This window comes from Vipera berus (genome assembly GCF_964194415.1).
Source record: "Vipera berus genome assembly, chromosome: Z".
Classification (NCBI taxonomy): Eukaryota; Metazoa; Chordata; class Lepidosauria; order Squamata; family Viperidae; genus Vipera; species Vipera berus.
Window position 1 is genome coordinate 100413047 of NC_138205.1, and position 22215 is coordinate 100435261.

Below are 22215 nucleotides of genomic sequence, written 5' to 3' on the forward strand. Positions count from 1 at the left end.
ACAACTGGACTGATATGTAATGGAGCTGACTGGGCAGAAATGATTAGATTGGCTTCCGTTAACATATTTGCAGCCAGTTGATATCAGCAACAAAATGTAGACACATTCTGGGCAAAAGTTATGGCCTTCTTCTTTGAGGTAATAGCCCTGTCATATGACCTCTTTTATTTTATTTGATTTATTTTATTCCTTGGGATCCTCAGTCTTAGATGTATGGTCTTGTTTCAACCCGAAGGGAAGTATGGCGTGTCGCTATGATAGTTGTAATCTGGGCATACTTTCTGTACTAGTTTATAATCTGTACTATAAAAGGAAATGTAAATACAGATTACTTTAAAGGGCTTGGAGCAGAGCCAGGAGACATGACTCTGGGTTTGCTCCTGGTAACATGTTTTAGAAGGATCATAGTTGCAGAGCGTGTTCTTGGTGGCTTTGTCAACCTTTTCATACTCAATGCGGCAGTTGAAGGACTTGGAATCTTTGGCATCAATCACTGTTTGTTGTGCCAAGTCAAATTCTACTATTTTGGTTGGGGGCACCAAGCTCACTGATACATTCCCTTGGCCAGTTGAATTATGCCTAAAGTAAACACTGAATGTCCCGTTGCCATGATCAACTATTTTCCCAGTTATCAACAGGTTTAGCTTGACTGTCTTGATATTGGAATGAAAATCGCCCCAGCCAAACATTTTCTTAAACTTCCCAGTCTTGACAATGGGCCGTCGCTTTGCTCTGGATCGAGGCTCTTGAAGATCCGTGGAGTTCCTCAGCCACTCCCATAGATCTTGCTCTGAATAAGTTTCAGGAGCATCATACCGCATACTCAAATCTGTTTCATTTTCTTTTCTGCGAAAAGTCTGTGATAGCAGCCGGCTGATTGATAAGTCTTTGCTGCTTTCTGTCCATATATGCTTTAGTATGGATTTGGAACTGCCTGCTTTTAGAAGTTCTGATTTGCCACCACTGCTTAAATTTGCACAGGTGACCTGAAAAATCAAGAACAAAAAGACACTTAGATGCATTAATACATATTCTGTTCCCTTCCAAATCTGCTGAACTGCAAGTCTAAGTGTAGCTCAAATTGCGTTATAGATATCGTATTTCCCTGAAAATAAGACTGGGTCTTATATTAATTTTGGCTCCAAAAGACACATTAGGGCTTATTTTCCAGTTAGGGCTTATATTCAGGGAAATACAGTACTAAATGCATCCATCTGGCTGACAATCTCAACTAGGGCTTATTTTTGGGGTGAGGCCAATTGTAAAATTGGGTCAAACTCGTTTAATGACCACATCACTTATTGAAATTATGTCCCCAGTTGTGGTCATAAGCCGATAGTCTAAAACATACTATCAATATTCAATACCATACAATTGATATCTAAATAGCAATTAAAGATATATAATTGTGCATGAGAGAGAGAGAGAGAGAGTGAGTATAATTTTGAAAGTCTTATTTCCTATTTGTCTTGTTTTATACAAGATACACCAATCTTTGAAGAAACCTGCATTTTTATAAAACACAAGGCGGGAGGGTCAATCTCTTTAACAATTTTTGAAATTTTACTAAACCTTATTTCTTTAGGAAAGCATTCTGAGAATTATTTTTGCTTCTGTTGCCTCCTTCTTGGCTACTAGCTATAGCTTAAATTATCAAAAATGTACTTTTGTAAATCTTGTGCTCAGATATCCTTCTTCCCTTTCTTCTTGTCCTTTATGTATGAGGAAAGCAAGGGTTCTTTTTTATTTTAGAACAAATTGCAGTTTTCATTTGGTGGTATGTGCTTTTATCTAAGCAAAGCTAGTAAAATCAGATAAGGAGAATTATTTGTTTAATCTCTAATAGCCTCATAAAATAGTTCTTTGTGTGGCATATTTATTTTAAAACAAATCTTAAAACCATAAAATCCAAATAACACAATAAAAAATCAGTAAAATACAAAACAACACAGATAATAAAATCTAGTATTATAAAAAATTAACTACTGCAATCAAAATTCATCTTTGCTATATGGAGCTATTTCATAATAGCTAAAAATTTAAGAGCTGAAGATGACAAATCTATGATTTTTTAAAAAAGAGAAAATATTAATTTTGATTTTTACTTAGACTGAGAAAGCTTTTTTTAAAAGAAAAAAGAAAAAAGAAAGAAAAAAGAAATGCCTAAAACTAATGCAAATAACACTATCAAGCAATTTGTCCTCACATCAGCCACTCAGTTATCTTTGAGCACTAATACCAGCATCTTTTGCTGGAACTTACAGAATTGGCAAATCCATATGCCATAAAGTCAAAACATGTATTCATTTATTTCCTGGAGGAGAGAAAGGAAGTCACAAGTCTCAGGTTCATTCACATTCATCTTAACCAACCTTCTCTATTATGACTCCCCAACATTCTGCAGTACACCAGGTTAGAAAAGATTGGCCTCAGAATGATCACCTTTGCCTGTTCATTGATTGTTCCTATAGCAAAGTTTTTGCTTCGGGACTGCAAAGTTCTATGATAGATCATAAATTAACTTGTGCTAATAAATTCATGCATCACACTGAACTGTAATTATGGCTTTTATGTGAATCCAATTCCCATGTTTGCAACCTGTGGCTTATACAAGCTATGTCTTAGTATGATGTGTGAGTGAAATTGTAGTCTTTGTATTAATTCATGCTATGCAATCTTTGCTACATTATGTATCAAATTACTTCTTCCATCTATAATTAGTAAGATGTTTTACCCTTTTCGACAAAGAATCAGAAGATTGTCACAGTTGAAGAAGATGACAATTTGACAACTGGTTACATAAAATCAATGTTATTGATTTATAAAACATGATTTATTCATTACAATTATGTACTGATGTGAATAATATACCTAAGCAAGCATACTATTAAAAGTCAGTTGTTTCTTCCTTATTTCAAAATGTAAAAGTAATATTTTAAGACACCCAATACACAAATGATAGTAGTGCTGGATAGCGACAACCTTCTGCCTTCTTTTTCCCCCCATCCACATTCATTTTGTTTGATGAAAGAGAATTTGATTCTGAGAAAAAGAGCATTTGAGGAAAATTCTCATGGGTGGTATGAAATATCTTGTAGTTATTTATTTAGGTATGAGGTTATGTTGTTAGTTACATTAAACTTCAATTAACTCTCAAGGGCAGACATATTGGAAGCTTCTCTTATTCTTAGTGGGAATATAAATGTGGAATCTCATTATTCTGTTAGCATTAACTCATGTTACACCGATGTGTCCTTACTGGCCAAAATAAACAACACATTTGTGCTCAGTTCTCTTTGACTATACCTTGTTCATTTGCAAACTAATGATTAATATTCCATTGATATCTATTTTACTGCTTACTGTATTTTTACCTATTGCTCTAGGAAGAATAGCTCTCTAACAAGATTCATCCCACTGAACTGCAAAACTAGAAAAATCTCTACTCTGCTCTTTGTAGTCCATATCTGTTCTTGGACATTTCCAGTCAATTCACATGACCAAATGTGACCAATACATCATATGCTGTTGGATCAGAAATCTTGAATTAACATACTTAACTAGAACAGTCTAACCCAAAATATATTTTTTCTAACTAGATCAACTTTCTAAGAGCCTTGGTGGAGCAGTCGGCTAATGCCTCCTTAAGTAACACCAGCTGCCTGCAATTAGTGCAGGTTCAAGTCCCACCAGGCTCAAGGTTGACTCAGCCTTCCATCCTTCCGAGGTAGGTAAAATGAGGACCCAGATTGTTGGGGGCAATAAGCTGACTTTGTAATAATGCCGCTTGGGGGGGGGGCGAAAGCCCTAATAAGCAGGCATATACATAGAATGAAGACTATTGCTAAGCACATTGGTTTGTGCTTAAATTGTATGCCGCCCTGAGTCTTCGGAGAAGGGCGGGATATAAATGGGATTAAAATAAATAAAATAAAAATAAAAAATAAATATAACACTTACTCTTAAAAATATATAATTTGCACTACCCAGGGTTTTTTTCCCTTTTTATCTTTTTCTTCATTAAATATTTTCTAATGTTATTTCTTTACCTCTTGAAAGGATTGCATTTATTTATGTGCCTAGATATTTCTGAAAGATTTACTCTATTTCTCCCACCTTGCCTAAGGAATGTCGCACATTCCCTTTCTAGAATTGGATAAAAAGAAATGATGCAAAACCACCTTGGCATTTAACTAGTGCATCTACTACTCAACTTAAAAGAACATTTTAGAATAAACAAGGGACTATTCTCTTCCATTGCACTCAAGAATCTCAGAATAACAGTTTCTGATTTGTCAGCCTTTCCCATCACTTTGATTGCTCCCAAAACCTAATCACCAAAAGTAATTTCAAAATTTCCTGCATAAATATCTAATATAAGTCAAGAAGGAAATATTTTCTTTACTGGCAGTCACTCAGTGTATATGCTGGTGGCCCGTCCAAAATCAGAAACCTTATTCTCAAAAGCAAATTGGATAAGCAAATAAAAACAAATAAAGCCTTTAAAAATGCAACTACTGGCCAATAACTAATGAAGCATATTTTTAGCTGCCAGAAGAAGCAAGTAGATGAAAAGTAGCAAATATGGCCCTGTTTGCTTGCTCCTGAGATGATTTACCCAAAATTTCCTTCTTTTTAATAGCAAGGATGATAAAATATACCTAGCTTCTGAGAGCTGTTTTGTATCCATATCTGGGATAAGCAGAGTAAGTGAGGAGAGAGGTTCTCACAAAACACACTGAAGTTATGTCAGTTAACAAAGCAGCAACAAAGATGTCACAGAAAAGGAGAAAAAGCATATAATTCTTAAGCAGCATTTTGGGAGCAGAGGCAAATGAGGAGAAGGAATGGGGCTGAAAAAAGAAAATATGCCAATTTGGCATGGAAGAAGAACTGTTTACTAACCCATCTCCCTATCTTCAATCACAGAAAGGATAGGAGATCTGAGATATGGTTCCACTTTCAAAAATGCCTGCTCTGTCTTTGCCTCCCATTTCAGATTAAAATTTGCTTTTATGTGTGATATGCACCATGGGATTAAGACACAAATTGTCTCTGTAATTTGATGTGGCACTCAATAGTTCATCTGAAATAAAAGCACTGGCTCATTTTAGCCTTTATGAAATCTAAAATGAAGGGGGTTTTTTTTTTAAAAAAAATGACTGGCTGATAATGACACAGTCTGTCAGTCCTGCTAACAGTAGCCTTTTGCATTGCAATGGTTCTTCATAATTTTTAATTATATGAAATATGAAGGCTTTGAATTGTGTGTTTCCTGCCCCCTCTGGTCCATTTCATCAGTTATCACATGGCAAGCATAGAAATGCAAAGTGCTATGAAGTCATGCCAATTGATTTGCAATATTGTATTTACCTCCAACATTTTCTCCATTAAAATAAATAGAAACTTCTGACATGCCTATTCTCATATTTAATATTGCTGATGTTTCCATTGTGTCTATTAAATGTTATGTTCAATTGCTTTGCAAAAGCTAATCTTGTTCTTGCAATGGTTGTTGAAGCTAAGGCTGGGCTTGTAGTTTAATTTAAAGATAAATTAGGAAAGCAAAACACTACAACCACAAAACTATAATCAACAATAAAACTCATTAAGTATATCATATAATTCAGAAACTATGGCAAATGGAATACATGAAACTTACTTTTATGCATGCAATTTGCCTACATAAATATATGCATCCTATAAATGTAAGGCATCTTCCCCTCCCTCCCTCCATTCTTGTTAGAAAGTTACTAAGGCCAGGAGTTCTGTCACTTGGATGGTCCTCCAAGTTTCCAGTTATGAAACTCCTGGCAGAGTCTTGGGATTTATTGCAACTGATAGGCTGATGATACCCAACTTTCCATCTTTTTTCCCCACCACAATCCAAAGAAGTGGTTCAAATTATAAAGTGGTGTCATTAACAAATGATAAGTAATTATATTTAATCTAAGGAACCACAGGCTATGAGTCAAGGATTGCCTATTTGTTCTCTAAAAATGCTAGATATAGTCATAGGGGCATGCAACTTACATAAGATGCACTTCAATTGAAACTGGGAAGATTTCACCTGTTCCAGAATGACGAGGCAAGATCTCTGAACAAGCCATAACAAGGAACACATATGGTTTCCTTGTTAGAAATTCAATGGATAAAAGTCTGCTTGAGAACACAGTGGATAGTGCTGATTAAGAGCAACAAAGCCCTGTGTTCGTGAGACAAATCTGTTGGGGGAAAAATCATATTTTCCTTCATAAAGCTACCCAGCTTTTTAATATCCCCAGAAGCAATGCATCACTCTCTCCTGCTATTATCACAGCTTACACTTTAAAGAGGACTTTTTCAATTGCTGCTCCCAGGCACTATTGACACTTTCTTCAAGAGAAGCTATGGTAGCTTCATCTTTATTCTCTTTCTGCTAGAAAGCAAATGCATTTTTATTCAGAGAGACTGACTTTCTGCTGAAATAGTTGAAATCTGGTTGGTATTGTCTTTATTTTTTAACCCATATGCTTTGCTTAACTGAGGTTTTAAACTGATGAGCATTACTATCATAAAGGTAAAGGTAAATGTAAAGGTTCCCCCGCACATGCATGCTAGTCGTTTCCGACTCTAGGGGCCTGTGCTCATCTCCGTTTCAAAGCCGAAGAGCCAGTGTTTGTCCAAGGACGTCTCTGTGGTCATGTGGCCCAGCATGACTAGATGCCAAAGGCGCACAGAACGCTGTTACCTTCCCACCATAGTGGTCCCTATTTTTCTACTTGCATTTTTACATGCTTTCGAACTGCTAGGTTGGCAGAAGCTGGGACGAGTAACAGGCGCTCACTCTGTTACGCAGCACTCGGGATTTGACCCAACAAACTGCCGACCTTCTCATCGACAAGCTCAGCATCCTAACCCACTGAGCCACCACGTCCCTTTCATTACTTACATAGAGAAAGAAAGAAAGAAAGAAAGAAAGAAAGAAAGAAAGAAAGAAAGAAAGAAAGAAAGAAGCAAAGAGTTAAAGGTGATGTTAGAGAGCCCCATTCCCATTGTTTTAGAGAAAATTAAGTTAAAAAATGTATTGAGGAAATACCAAAGTGTCTTGCAAGGCACACATGAAAATGTCTCAATCGTGTGTTTCCAATAACAAAAACCTGGGGGAAAATAGCAAAGTTCCACAAAAATCAACAAAACCAAAACATAAAACAGATCTTAAAGGTATGTTCAGTATCTGTAAAATAATAAAAACATTAATGGGAATTAATAAAAAAAATAATACAAATCAAAATATGAAGAATTGAATGGAATTCCATGAAAGAGGCCATTCAGTAGGTGGATGGCTGAAGACAAGCACCCTAATTATTAACTGGAGTCCTGCTTGTTAACATATTAGCCATAACATGCTAAATGAGAAGTCTTAATTAACTGTTTCATTTGAAACAACACAGTGTAGGAAAATGATTTTACTAAGGTGGTATTGCACTTTTTTCCATGATTGTTTTTTGTCCCAACTGTACAAATGATCTTTTTCCCTACAGTTATTATCACTTAACAAGTAATATGTTTTTATTATATCTGATATGTGATTTTCTTTTGAACATCTTAGAAACCACTTACTGCATGATCAATACGTTATGAATTTCAAGGGTCAAAGCCTCTTTTCTGATCTTTCTCTTTTTCTTTAAGATTAGATCATTCCACCAGAGTGCCTTAATAGCAAAGATGCAACACATTTGTAATGAATTGGACAGGATTGTAATGTTAACTGTACAACATAGCCTTTTAACTCTTATTCTCCATTGTACACTTTCAGAATAAATTTAAAGTGAACTCTTGAAGTCCAGTACCAATATCATCATTACAGGTCTTCTCTTTTTCTTTTTCATCATCTTCTTCCTCATAATCATAGATTATGATGGCTTTTGAAAAATTCACAGCAGTTCCATTCTGTAGAAGATTAAAGACTCCCAGAATAAATTAGAATGGATTAAGAATATCTAACAGAGTTTTAAGGCTTTTGCATAATACAGGCATCATAGCATTTCTGTTCTCTTTGAAATGAAACTCTAGCTAGGTAAATAACTTTAGTGAGGACCTGGTACTTTGATTCTATACTCCTATAAGCCTTCTTTTATTAATATTGCCATTGCCATTTCTCATCTATGTGCTGAAAGGAATATTAAATAATTTTAGAATTTGCCTGAAAGGCCACTGAGCAACATTTTAATCAAAATGTACACCACCCTCAACTTCAAATATCCCACTTGTTGAAGACAATGCCCTTTCTTAGATAAAAGTCAAATCTAATACTCAGCAGCAACCTATGAAATAATATAGCTCTAGCCAAAGTATTCTGCATAAACAAACAATACAAGCATGTTTTTCAAATGCACTTTTATTAATGGTTCCCGAATTCCAAGTCTTTATTTTTTTATCGCACCGCATTGGACAGATCCCAATTTGTTAATATGATCCTGCAAGACTATTCAAAAGACAAATGCTACTTTTGATGTATGTAATAGTAATTGTTCCTCTCTATTCTAAGTTGGTTAGATACAAACCCAAGTTCATATCTGATTCTGGGCTTGAAACTAAAGTAAATTCAAATTATATAGAATGACTTCAAAGAAGGACAGTGAGGATGATCACGTGATCAGTATAACATTTCTCTAACAACCATCAAAACTGAAAACAATCTAAAGAGCAAGTCTCTCTGAACTTAGATTGCTCAAACATATGAAGAAAAATGTTAGAATGACAACAAAGAGCGATGGTGAATGCTTTAAATTTCTATTGAGAAATCTTTGCATAGGCAAGTCAAAGAAGCTACACATTCACATCCATTTTCATGCTGTTTTGAGGCAGGGAAGAAAATGATATCCTCACCTATGTTTCAAAATCCAAGACAAATTGAGACATTTAGATGGTGATGCATTCATTTTTATGGACACCACACAGAATTGCAAGATGTACGATGTCAAAAAAAATGCAGGTGGTATGAGCTTCTTCAGAAACAACAATATCTTTATCCTTGAGTAAAAAAATCTGGACCTTTTAAAACTTTTCCTTATAATAGCTAAAAAAAATGAAAGACCCTATTAAGTACCAATGAGATGCAGTGCTTTTTTTCTAAAAAAAAAAAAAGGTGCCGGAACTCTCATCTTGGCAGGTGCAGGAGGCGGGGGGGTGGGGGCGCTGCTGTAGTCACAGGTGCAAAGGGTGTTGGTGGAAGACTCCCCCCCCAGGGCTGGAGCCAGCATAGATGGTGCTGTGGAAGCAGCAGAGCCCACTCTATATGGCGGGGCTGCGTGGTACAGGCGGTGGAGGCGGTGCGGGCCAGGCAATGTTTTAATCTTATGATTTAAAAAATAAATTCTATTGTAAGTTTCCCCAAACCTCGCCATGTGGACTGCATACAAATATTATATAATCGGTAAATAAAGGTAGAACATATGTTAAATATACATCAAATGATAATATGCTTCCTTACAAAGTCAATTCTTTCTCAATGACAGACCAAAGAGTTAACTCGGAAAGGCAAGAGGAAAATCTAGAAGAGATCTGTGCAACTTGTAGAAGGGAAAGGCCCACACTGATAAATTAAAAACCTTTGTGGTCTGCAAAGGAATGCTGGTGGGCTAATCAATGATTTGGTGACTAGAGGAGCATCTACAGTGTTGGAGTTCATGGTCATGGTAAGCCATGGAGGCACTAGGCAACATAACTTTCAGGGCAGTGGTGGTGATTTTATTACTTTAAAAAAAAGTCTGTGCTCTGTCCAAGGGTGCTTGGTAGGCTGCATGTACAGGCCTGGTCTAGAATTTATTTTAGAGCATTCAGCTATCTAGAGTAGGCATGTCAGACTCATTTTGTTTGAGGCAACTTCTTATAAAAGAATTGCCATTAATTTGTTTTAATAAAATAATTTAAATCAATTTTTCACTTGATTTCAAATTAAATGGATTATATTGGTTGACAATGAGATTTTTTTTAGTACAATTTCCAAATGCAATAAACTGGTTTTAGGTATATGTTACTGGAAGGAAAAAGCAATCCCTGCTGTGTTACTGATCCCAGAGAAACATTTGCATGTATGCAGGTATCCTTAGGGTGCCATAGTTATGGATGAGAAATATTGGTTGCAAAGTTGGCATTTCTGGATGTAATACAGATATTTTGGACTTATTTTTGTTTCTTTGCATGTTTGATATTTTTAAAAAGGCATATGCTACTGACTACGCTTATGCAGATATGTAACATGATCACTGCTTGTCCAAAATTATACTATACATATAATACCACCAGAAATTATTTTAGCCTTTTTAATAAATGTTGTTACTGATGTTAAGCTCACCAGGCAAAACATCATATATTGTTATGTATATACTAGGTTAATTATTTAAAGATTGAAGTGCAACATAACTAGATTCTAAATAATCTATTTTTCAAAACACGCAACAGTCCAAACAGTAAAAGTAAAGTCCAAATTAAGAATATTTCATTCTTAAGAATTGTTTAGATTCAAAATAGTTTTCAAGAGTGTACAAAAGATACTATTGTTTTCTGGAATCAGCTAAATTAGACATATTACATTGAGAAAAATGTTTCTCATTTCTTTCCTGTTACCTTTGATTTCATTGCAGAGATGTTAACACAAGAAATAGATTATTTTGTTATCTAATTTTACCTTCCAAAAGACAGAAGCAGATGAGAAATGTGAGGTTCTTTCCTGTTGGCTTTTTTGAATTAGCTGTTTTAGATTCTAAAAGTTTAGTTCCTAAAGAAGTGATCCTGTAAATAATTTTAATGTCCTCCTCTAGTGCAGGCTCTTTTATGACTCAAGGACTTCAACTCCCAGAATTCCTGAGCCAGCATGGCTCAGCTTGGAAACCTCTCCCCTTCCCCTCAGCATGGCTGCCTCAGGATTTCTGGGAGTTGAAGTCCCCTAGTCATAAAAAAGAGCCAAGACTGCAATAGGCTTAGGAAAGCCAATAAGGGAGCTGGGTTGTTTTTTTGTTTTTTGTTTTGCAAAAAAAAGGTGCCGGAACGCCATTCTGAGCATTCTATGAGAAAAAAAGCCCTGATGAGATGTATCATGTAAACTCATCATTGTTATCTAACTTACTTGTGAGGGTTATATGCTACTTCACTCCAACGAATGTCTGAGCAATCAAGATCAAGAATGAAATAGCTAAATGACAACTATATATAAACATCATCAACTGTATATAATCATGAAAGTCTTAGAAAATTACAAGAAAACCCAAAATAGTAAAAGCTGTTTTATTTGAAAATTGTTTAAAAATACAAGCTATCAGTGAATAAAATCCTGCTGTAAAATTGTTATAACAATGATGAAAGGAAAATAAAGAATAAAACTATGTTGTACTTTTTCCCTGAAATAATCAGTTCTAAATGGGATTCCTTCCAGTTATAATTCCACTCTCTAGTATACAAAAAAGGCCTTTATCTATGAAGTATAATTCTTGAGAAGCAACATAGTAAATGAAATAAATGAAGTAATTTATTAATAAATGAAATAATAAATAACAATATTGTGTGCTTTGTTGTTGTGATTTTTGATTGTATTGTGGTATTTATTATATCTTGCTTTATTGTTATATGTCACCTGGAGTTATATCTTAGTGAGTTGGGTGGTAATATGAAGCTTTAAAATTAAAGAAAAAAAATATCTGTATGGCCCCAGGATGCCCATCTCTGAATTAAGAAGATTATTTATACCTTAAGACAGGGATCTCCAAATCTGGCAACTTTAAGACTTGTGGATTCAGCTGCCAGAATTTCCCAGTCAGCATGAGCCACAAGTCTTACAGTTGCAGAGTTTAGAGAACCCTGGTCTAGGGAAAAGGTTTGGAATGGAAAAACAAAATAAACCACTGAAGTTCCAATCTTATTAAAATATGCCCAGATGGAGAGTTATGTCCAAAATATAATGTCAAATGTATAGTCAAGGTAATCTATGCCTGTCTAAAAGAAAAAAAAGAGGCAGAAGTCCTTTCTATGTGTTTGGAATGCCCTGCTTATATTCAGCTAGGAATGACCCAGCCATTTAAACATCCATTACTTTTAGACAACATGCCATAGCTTTTTTAATCACTGTACCTTACTTAATTAACAGTGTGAATTGATAGTCATCAAAATTAATCATATTTAGTATGGAAATGCTTGGCTCAGGAGAGCTTTGATTCATTTCCTAGTGCATAAGAGAGATCATTAATTTAAGCTAGATGAATAGAAGGGCCTCGGGGTATTGACCCAGGAGTTGAGGGAGAATGTTCAAATACTCAGTTGTCAAGTTTTATTTATAACGGTCATATATGTTGACTGCAGTTTTATGAGTAGGCATCCCCACTTTTTTGTATATGAAACATATTTCATATACATTGAATCAAGCTCAATTGAACAGGTCCAAGGATTTTTTTTCTTTCACACTAAAATGGCTTGCCAGTGTCTCCTTCCAGAATTTATTTTTACCTCCTAGTTTAATTTATAGTATGGTATTCCCTAATGAGATCCTATTAAAATATTGAGCTCACCTGATAGTATTTGGGTCTCTGAAACCAGACAAGTCTGTTATGTGTCAATGTAGTCACCAGGAACTGAACTAAACTTGCAAGTGTTCATATTTTAATATAATTTAAATGATATTTACTATATACTAAAATATATAGACATAGACTGAATGGATGGATACCTGCAAAGCAAATGGCTTTAGAGATAACTCATTAGACCTACAACAGCAATTAGAATTAAGATATAAGAATCTGTTTAATCCTATATGCCAGATGCAAGTAGGTTGAGAAATATGGCCCATCTGAATGTTTTGAGCAATATACCAATTTACATTTGAAGACTCTATAGGGGATCCTACTATGTGTGATGTAACCAACTTGACAATGACACTTTAAAAAGTGTATACAAATATATATGTTAGAAAGAATTATGCATATACAAGTTACAGGTAGGTGCATTCAAAACTGTATTTTTCAGGAGAGTTGTTTTGTAAAAAATGCACACTTTATATATAAAATGCAGGAGACAACTGTCCCTCTACAAGCAGAGGTATGTAAATTGATGTAAAACATCTGAGCACAATTTAACAAGAAGCAAGAAGCTTGTTAGAAATGAAAAGAATTAGCAATAGCACTTAGTCTTAGATACCACTTCATAGTGCTTTGCAGCCCTCTCTAAGTGGTATACAAAGTCAACATATTGCTCCTAATAATTTGGGTTCTCATTTTACCAACCTCAGAAGGGTGGAAGGTTGAATCAATTTTGAGCCAGTCAGGACTGAACTGCTGGCAGTTGTCAGAGTTAGCCTGCAATACTCAATAGGACTGTCTATGAAGATTTTCAGTCATCCAGGTCATAGATCTCCCAAAGGTTGTCCACATCCATTTGCATTATTCAGGTGATCCTGGGCACATAGATAAATCTCCAAGTGGCCTCAACAACTCTCAGAAAGAGTGCTAATGACCATATGACTTCAAGGAAGATGAATATTTCCATTCTCCACCATTCAGTCCAAAATGAAGAAGCATTTTGGATGAGAAGAGAAACATCTTCAAGGGAAAACAAAGAAAGTCCAGTTGTCTTTTGAAAAAGCACCTTTGGGACTCAACTGGACTCTAAGGACTCACCACTTCTGAAACAGCTTAAGCTCTGGGACAAATGTTGCTCCTAATTTCATGGTCATCCAAAAGCTTGTGAAACTGGTTCTTTATTTAGAAAGTCTTTCAACACTATTTGTATGGACTCATCAATACCAGAATGATTATTATTTTGCATTATTATTATTTTTTATTGGTGGTCAGGGTATTTTATATTTCTTAAACCACCAAAAGTGTCTTGGAACTGAGATGGTGAATAGATTTTATAAATAATAACAATGCAATTAAACTTTAGTTAATAAGCATGATTTTTTTTCACCTAGTAAATAGTGCAAACCATAAATCTGAAAGAAACTAATAAAATTACATTATCATGCAACACAAAATGGCATGCCACTGTAATATACTGCTTGCTAAATAACATCCAATATGTTCATATATTTAAGCACATTAAAATGTAAATGTTAAACAATTTGGAAGAGGATTGGTGTTTCTCAAAGCTCTTGAAAATTCATTCAATAGTTCTTGCTTTCTTGTGATCAAATACGGCATATCAATAAATGTGTTTATTAATTGATTGATCTATATGTGTACAATGTTTTTCTTGGTTTGCAGTTCAATTAATAAGTAAAGAATCAGGAAAAATACAACTAACCATCAGAATTTATTGCAGTCTATCTAGATTTCAGTTATTCCCACACTAACCCAATTAATTTTTCACCTTTAAAATGTAATAGGTAATTGATAATGGCCACAATTCAGATTATATTTATACAGAACTAGACTATGATTCCTTGAAACCAAGGGCTTTAATTTCATTCACTTGTGCTCATTTTGCTTCATTCATGTTTTGTTTTATTTTTCCCCAAAACTTTCCCAAAATCTTTATAATACCTTCAACATTGACTAATTACCTATTATGTACATTATCATTGTTACTGGGAACTATGATAAAGCAGCCTGAATTCAGGGAAGCAGTTAAGCAAATATCCCACATTGGCTTAGTACTATCAGCATACTCTAAAGAAAATTATTTAAGTGTACAGTGTCCTCAGCTTACAACCCTTCATTTAGTAATCGTTTGAAATTACAACAGCACTGAAAAAAGTGACTTATGACTCTTTTTCACACTTACAACCATTCCAGCATCCCTATGGTTACATGATCAAAATTCAGACGCTTGGCAACTGACCCATATTTATGATAGTTGCAGTGCCCAAAGGTCATGTGATCACCTTTTGCAACCTTCTGACAAGCAAAGTTCACAGGAAAGCCAGATTCACTTAACAATCATGTTACTAAATTAACAACTACAGTTTGATTCACTTAACAACTATGGCAAGAAAGGTCCTAAAATGGGGTAAAACTCACTACCTGTCTCACTTAGCAGCAGAAATTTTAGGCTCAATTGTGGTCGTAAGTCGAGGACTGCCTGTACTAAGAAGGACTTCTCTTTTCAAGGATATCCACTGGTGGATTGCATATATGACATTCTTTTGAATAACCTGTATGGGCTAAGAAACATTAAATCAGTCTTAACTTAGTTTGTTCCAGACAAGAATTTGGAGAGTTGTAGCTCCATCACATCTGGTGGTTGGCAAAGACATTACAAGTCTTGATGAGCTTCAGGTTAGTAGTCTTCTCAATATATATCCAGTAAGGAGCCTAAAGACTTTCATCACTGGGTTGCATTCATCTCTGATTGCTATATCAAAAGAGAGAGGTACTTTCTACTTTCCAGGACCAGAATTAGTCCATTTAGAGGTGATCCCAATGATATTCCAAAGAAAGATACATAAACAGACAGTACAATTTTTAATGTTTCTAAAGACTGAATAGCAAAATGGAAGATTATAAATACTTGAATAAAATAATATAAATAAGTTATGTTACATCCAATTCTTCTACTGGTTTTAGTTTCAGGAAGTAACATATGTACACATACATACATACATACATACATACATACATACATACACATACATTCATGCTAGCTAATCTGACAACTAGCACCCAGATATATCATCCCTGCTTTTATCTATGGATTTGCTGCCTGAAATTACATTTCTGCAGTGCCCCTCACAGAAGCTTTATGGTATAAATACTATAAGCGTTGGTCACCAGAGGGATGGCATTGCTATTCAGAACCCTGTCTCATTACAAAAGATTTATAAATGCAGTTTGCCCAATTTCACTGAAGTTGCTTTAGTGAGGGAGTGCAAAAGAAGAAAGAAAGAAAGAAAGAGAGAGAGAGAGAGAGAGAGAGAGAGAGAGAGAGAGAGAGAGAGAGAGAGAGAAAGAAAGAAAGAAAGAAAGAAAGAAAGAAAGAAAGAAAGAAAGAAAGAAAGAAAGAAAGAAAGAAAGAAAGAAAGAAAGAAAGAAAGAAAGAAAGAAAGAAAGAAAGAAAGAAAGAAAGAAAGAAAGAAAGAAAGAAAGAAAGAAATTAATTCAACAACTGGCTGGGAATTTTATATCCAATAACAATGATACCAAAATCAAAACCCTCTATTTAATTTCTTGTAGATCTTGCAGTAAAAAGATTTGTTTTGTGATCTGTGACAAATAGTTTAAAAAATTCAGTCAGAAAACAAGGGGGCTGCCAACAGAAAAAGAATACACTTAACAGCATAAACCTGTAATGTTGTACTATACTAGAGCTGAGGGTTATAAGATTAGTGTAAGAACATTATTCCTCTAAATTAATAAAATCTGTCGTACCCACTGTCACTAAATAAAGCCTGTCACAGCCTGACTCATAAATAAAACAGTATATTGTAGTATGCTGGCTTCGACAGTAGTTAAGGTTTCAAAATTCTAACAGTAGCATAATTCTATAAGTTTTATATAATCTTCATCGGTAATCACAGTGTTAAACACAGTAGCCTTATTTTGGCATTACAAATGTGGAACTACTCAACTTTATCAGCTTACTTGATTGTGTCATACAGCCTTTTCTGCCAACCCTTCTTATGCTTATGAAAGCATAAACATTTGATACAAAAAGGTACTGCTGACGAGGTGTCAGTAGAGATGATCTTGCAGAGTGTTTATTCATTGAGTGCTCCACTCTTGGAATCCTTTCATCGGTTTTAGTGCTGCAAGATTGCTATGTTAGCTCGAACTAGCTCAAATTTCTATCTGTCATGAATCTGGAGTATTGGAAAGCAAAGACCTAGAGGGTAGGCAGACTTTAAATGTATTTGTAAAGACATCAATAAATATAATTGGATATTGGTGTCCTAGGTTGTGGTAAAGTTCAGCTTTACCATTACTGAAGATGGATGACATGAACCAATATTTAAAATTTTTCTGGAAAAATGCCAGGAAATGTATGCAAATTAAGCTTCCTTCCATCTGACATACAGGTACCATGTGACATTTTCATCCAGATACTATTGAAAATTACTATGGGTCATTTCCAGTTTCATTTGCACCCAACTCACTCCCAATCAATTTCTATATCCAGATCAGAGGAAACACACATATTACTTGGTTCTGTTGGCAAAAATAGTTAATTATTTATTAAACTTTATCAAAATGTCAAAACAATATCTGGAAAATACAGGGAAAAAGTGCAGAATAAAGCAGGAATAACATGAACCACCAGCAAAAGTTTATTCATCAACAGTGTACATAATCCTGAAAGTAATACTGTAAGTGATTTGCATGGACATCATCAAAGACCTTTGGTTGTTCCAGCTTTAACTCTTTTATGTAGATCTCAGCAGCAGACTGAAATATCACACCAAGTGATCTTTCCTCTAATTTGCACCACTAAAGGTAAACCCGGATGGAAGAGTTATGTAACTGACAGATAGACTTATAGGTGGAAAAAAATTGTGCCAAAAGAAAAAATGAAAAATGTTTTAGATTTTAATGTTCTTAATCATGGCTGCTAGCTATGATGGAGATAAACAAGCTGAAGTTTCAATACAATATGTCACCAAACAACAGTTGCTCAAAAAAAAGAAACAGAAGATAATCACTACTACCAAGTCTTCCTGATGAGTTTCTGAATCATCTAATTAGACACTGTAAGAAAAATGATGCTCACCAAAATAGATTAGCTTATTTTTTCTTAATAATGGGAGGAGGTAAGGAGATACATGTGGTACTTAGGCTTTCTTGACTTTCCCAGCCCCAGCCCAATTCTCTCTCTCTCTCTCTCTCTCTCTCTCTCTCTCTCTCTCTCTCTCTCTCTCTCTCTCTCTCTCTCTCTCTCTCTCTCTCTCTCTCTCTCTCTCTCTCTCTCTCTCTCTCACACACACACACACACACACACACACACACACACAGAGAGAGAGAGAGAGAGAGAGAGAAGGAGACACACACACACACAGAGGCACACACTTGACATTTTTATGCCTATCTTTGTATTCATAAAGGCTAGAAATGTGACTTTAAAATACTATGTTACCCAATACCAATTTCTGTTTTCATGCATAACTGTTTCATATAATATATGTATTCCTACCCATGATTCTTCACTTAGTTTGAGAATCTTGGACTAGGTCTGTAATTTTTACTGTAACGGACTTCCTCAACTAGTACATGGTGATTACAAAGCTCTTGGAAATTCTGGAAGTGGTAGGACCAGTACATTGGGAGGTATTTAGAAAGAGCTCCTGTGGATTAATAAAACATTTCTTGCAGCCTATTTCTCTTGGTGAGATAAGATAGCAAAAAAGTACAAGATATTATAGAAACAAGTATCCAAAGAATAAGGACACTTCTTGATGCTGGTTGGAGAATTCTGTAAGTTGAAGTCACACAAAGTTGCTAAGGTTAAGCAACGCTGATTCAGAAATTTTTCTTTATTGTTGCAGCTATGTAAAAGGCAAAGTCCTAACAATTCTTTAGTATTTAAAAAAAATTAAATTTTTAAATTCTTAGTAGCAACAAGAACAACAACCCCCAGTTTTTTGTTTATATGTTACACTCAATTAGCTCAATGCTTCTCAGCTTCAGGAAATTTTAGGTGGGCCATGTTCCAATCTCCCCCTTCACTCCCATTGTGACATGCTGCTCACCCCTACTGTTTGTGGTGCACCAGTCTTTTCATTTTGGGCCATCCTGATCTATTTCTCTCATTGTTCTAGGTCAAAGGTTTTCCACAAGATGTAGTGAGCAAAGTCAAGATGGGGCCATAATGATGGCAAAGAAGCGCCACTCATTTTTAATGTATGCTGTACATTAAAAAAATGGATGGAGCTTCTACTGCATCTTCATGACCAGCATCTTGACCTGTTCCAATCATATTATGTCACTCTACCATGCCCTGTTGTATTTTCTGCTACTTTGTGCTCATGTATGTGTGCAAGAATGTGTGTGTTTATGATTGTGTTCAGTATATATGTGGTTAGGTAAAGGTAAAGGTAAAGGTTCCCCCGCACATGCGTGCTAGTCGTTTCCGACTCTAGGGGCCGGTGCTCATCTCCGTTTCAAAGCCGAAGAGCCAGCGCTTGTCCGAGGATGTCTCCGTGGTCATGTGGCCGGCATGACTAGACGCCAAAGGCGCACGGAACGCTGTTACCTTCCCACCGTAGTGGTCCCTATTTTTCTACTTGCATTTTTACGTGCTTTCGAACTGCTAGGTTGGCAGAAGCTGGGACGAGTAACAGGCGCTCACTCTGTTACGCGGCACTCGGGATTCGACCCGCCAAACTGCTGACCTTCTGATTGACAAGCTCAGCGTCCTAACCCACTGAGCCACCGCGTCCCTTTATATGTGGTTATCTGTATGTAAATGATCACTTCTTTTGTTCTGTACACATGCATGTAATATGTTTGTGTTATATTTTTTGGACAATTTCATGCCACTCAAAAGAAGTGGCATTAAAAGATAATTTATGATTTAAAAAACACTTAAAACACTCAAGAACCAGGGTGGCACAGTGGTTAGAATTCAGTAACACAGGCTCATTCTGTTGACTGCCAGGGGTTTGATCCTCCTCACTGGCTCAAGGTTAACTCAGCCTTCCATTCTTCCAAGGTCAGTAAAATGGGGACCCAAGAATGTTGGGGGCAATATACTGACTCTATGTAAACCTCTTAGAGTTCTAAAGCACTGTGAAGCAATATATGTCTAAATGCTATTGCTATTGAAATATCAATTAAAAATCATTTGACCATATACAGCACTGATCCAATATAAAATTTCTACAATTTCTAAAATTAAAAAGAATAAGTAAGAATCACAAATCTTGAGCATTAAAATGGGATGAGTTGTAATTTCAAATGCTGGCAAAAGTATTCTTCTTTCTCCACCACAAATCCCAAATAAATTAGTTGTATTGAACTAGGCATAAAAATGAGACATGACAAGAGAAAGTTGTAAAACGTCTTAGCAAAAGTCTAATATTGGCAAAACCATGTTAAAAGAGAGAGAGTTTTATAGTATGCATTCAACTGTCTGGAAAAAGAGACTTTTGATTCAGTAAAGGAACAGATGTTTGGACAGATAGCATAGAGAGAATGCTGTCAGAGACCATAAACTAAACTTGAAGGAATGAAAAAGGAAAATATTATATATTAAACAAAAAAGGTGAAATAGAATAAAATGACAAAAGATATTGTTTTGTTAGAAAAGGAGGGAGGGAGGGAGGGAGGGAGGAAAGGAAAGGAAAGGAAAGGAAAGGAAAGGAAAGGAAAGGAAGGAAGGAAGGAAGGAAGGAAGGAAGGAAGGAAGGAAGGAAGGAAGGAAGGAAGGAAGGAAGGAAGGAAACCATTGCTGTAACACATTAGCCAGCTGGGTACATGAAGAACTTATATGTTTAAGAAGAAATTCTTTTTGCTTCACTATATTGCTTGTAAAAGGTAAAGGTAAAGGTTCCCCCACACATGTGTGCTAGTCTTTTCCGACTCTAGGGGCTGGTGTTCATCTCCGTTTCAAAGCCGAAGAGCCAGCACTTGTCCAAGGACGTCTCCGTGGTCATGTGGCCAGCATGACTAGACGCCAAAGGCGCATGGAACACTGTTACCTTCCCACTGTAGTGGTCCCTATTTTTCTACTTGCATTTTTATGTGCTTTCAAACTGCTAGGTTGGCAAAAGCTGGGACGAGTAAGAGGCGCTCACCTCTGTTACGCGGCACTCAGGATTCGACCCGCCAAACTGCCGACCTTCTGATCGACAAGCTCAGCGTCCTAACCCACTGAGCCACCGCATCCCTTTATATTGCTTGACTATATTAATTAGACTCAAATAAAACAAATCCATGCCATGTGTTCTTATAGAACATATTAGGAACATAAACAATTTGAAGATATTTCTATAATATAGTGCTTCCTGAAAATAGTTTTTTCCACTTTAATATTTCAACACTAGTTAGGACAATGTAATATTAGAATAAAAAATATCTAATTAAGTGATCAGTCAAGAATAAGAACACGATTATACCTTTAGGTTTAGGATTACATCTCTTATATAGGGTACAATTATAAAATCAGAATAAGAAACAGAATAGGAATCTCTTAAAAACTGATTCTTGCCATCTGGAACAGTGAATAAAATTTGTCCATTATTTCTACATTTAAAAAAACATTTTAAAAACATTTAAAATTGAATAACAATATTAAGAAAGATTAGGAAAATATACATTTGAGGAAAGCAAAGCTTTCTAAATGAACATAGGAAATCTATAAAACCTGACAAGGAATTAGCAAGAATGTTTTGAAGTGCAAATTCACTGTGCAAACAGTAAGTATGCCCATATTCCAAATTTCTTATCAGTGCCTTTATGTCAGCTTTTCTCCATTCACAAATTGAAATAAGATCTTCCCACCTGCCACCAAATTAAGATTTGCATATTAAATGGTATTCTTTCTTTTTTCAATATTAGATTATAGCTACAATATTGTTTCTGGCATAGAAGTATTATTGACATTGAAACAATAGAATGTATTTTGTCATTTTTCATATGCCATCAATTTTCCAGCATTATGAACTGTTGAAAAGTGAATATTAATGATCATATTTTGGTGGGGGGGAGTTGATTAACAAGACAGATAATTTGCAGGTGCTTAATATTTCCATTCTTGATTGGCTTTTGATCCTGTCCAGATTATTTAAAGACTGTTATTCTTAGGGGAATGTAAATAAAGCTTATTGTTTTCTATTAACAGAGAAAAGTTAATGAGATTTTGCTAGAAATCACATGGCAGGTATGTGACAACATGTAATGGAATGCACTTGAAATTTATCATCTGGGTGGGTTTCTTTGATAGCATCTATTTGAACAAAATAAATATCCTAAAGGATTTATAATAAAAAAAATCTACAATAAATATCAGTCACCTGTTAAAGTGAATCAGAAAGGCTAAAATGTCAGAGTTTTGAAAGTTAGAAATTTTTATAATCCCTTTCCCTTTCTTCTGTGATATTCAAGGACTATGCATATTTTACAACAATGTTCTTCTCCCTAAAAATAAGAATATTAAGTTTAATGGTGACTCAGATAATATCTTGACCCAGACTGGCTTTGACTGCTCATATAATGTTTATGTAATATTATCTGATTAGAATTTTAAAAATTATACAAACCAATTAGATTTAATCCACCCTGTTGTAAGTTCTTCTCAGGAGCCTAACTAATGTTTCAA

The 22215-nt window shown here is 35.3% G+C and overlaps 1 protein-coding gene across 1 annotated transcript in view; it reads right to left on the bottom strand.

Annotated features, from left to right (window-relative positions):
• Nucleotides 1-224: 224 nt before the first annotated feature.
• NXPH1 (neurexophilin 1) overlaps nucleotides 225-22215 on the bottom strand; it is a gene marked incomplete at both ends in the record, with an annotated part of 200286 nt that continues 178295 nt past the window's right edge. The window contains one exon of the mRNA XM_081344067.1: nucleotides 225-986. Coding sequence (XP_081200193.1) covers nucleotides 225-986 — 762 coding nt within the window. The remainder of the gene's footprint in view (nucleotides 987-22215) is intronic.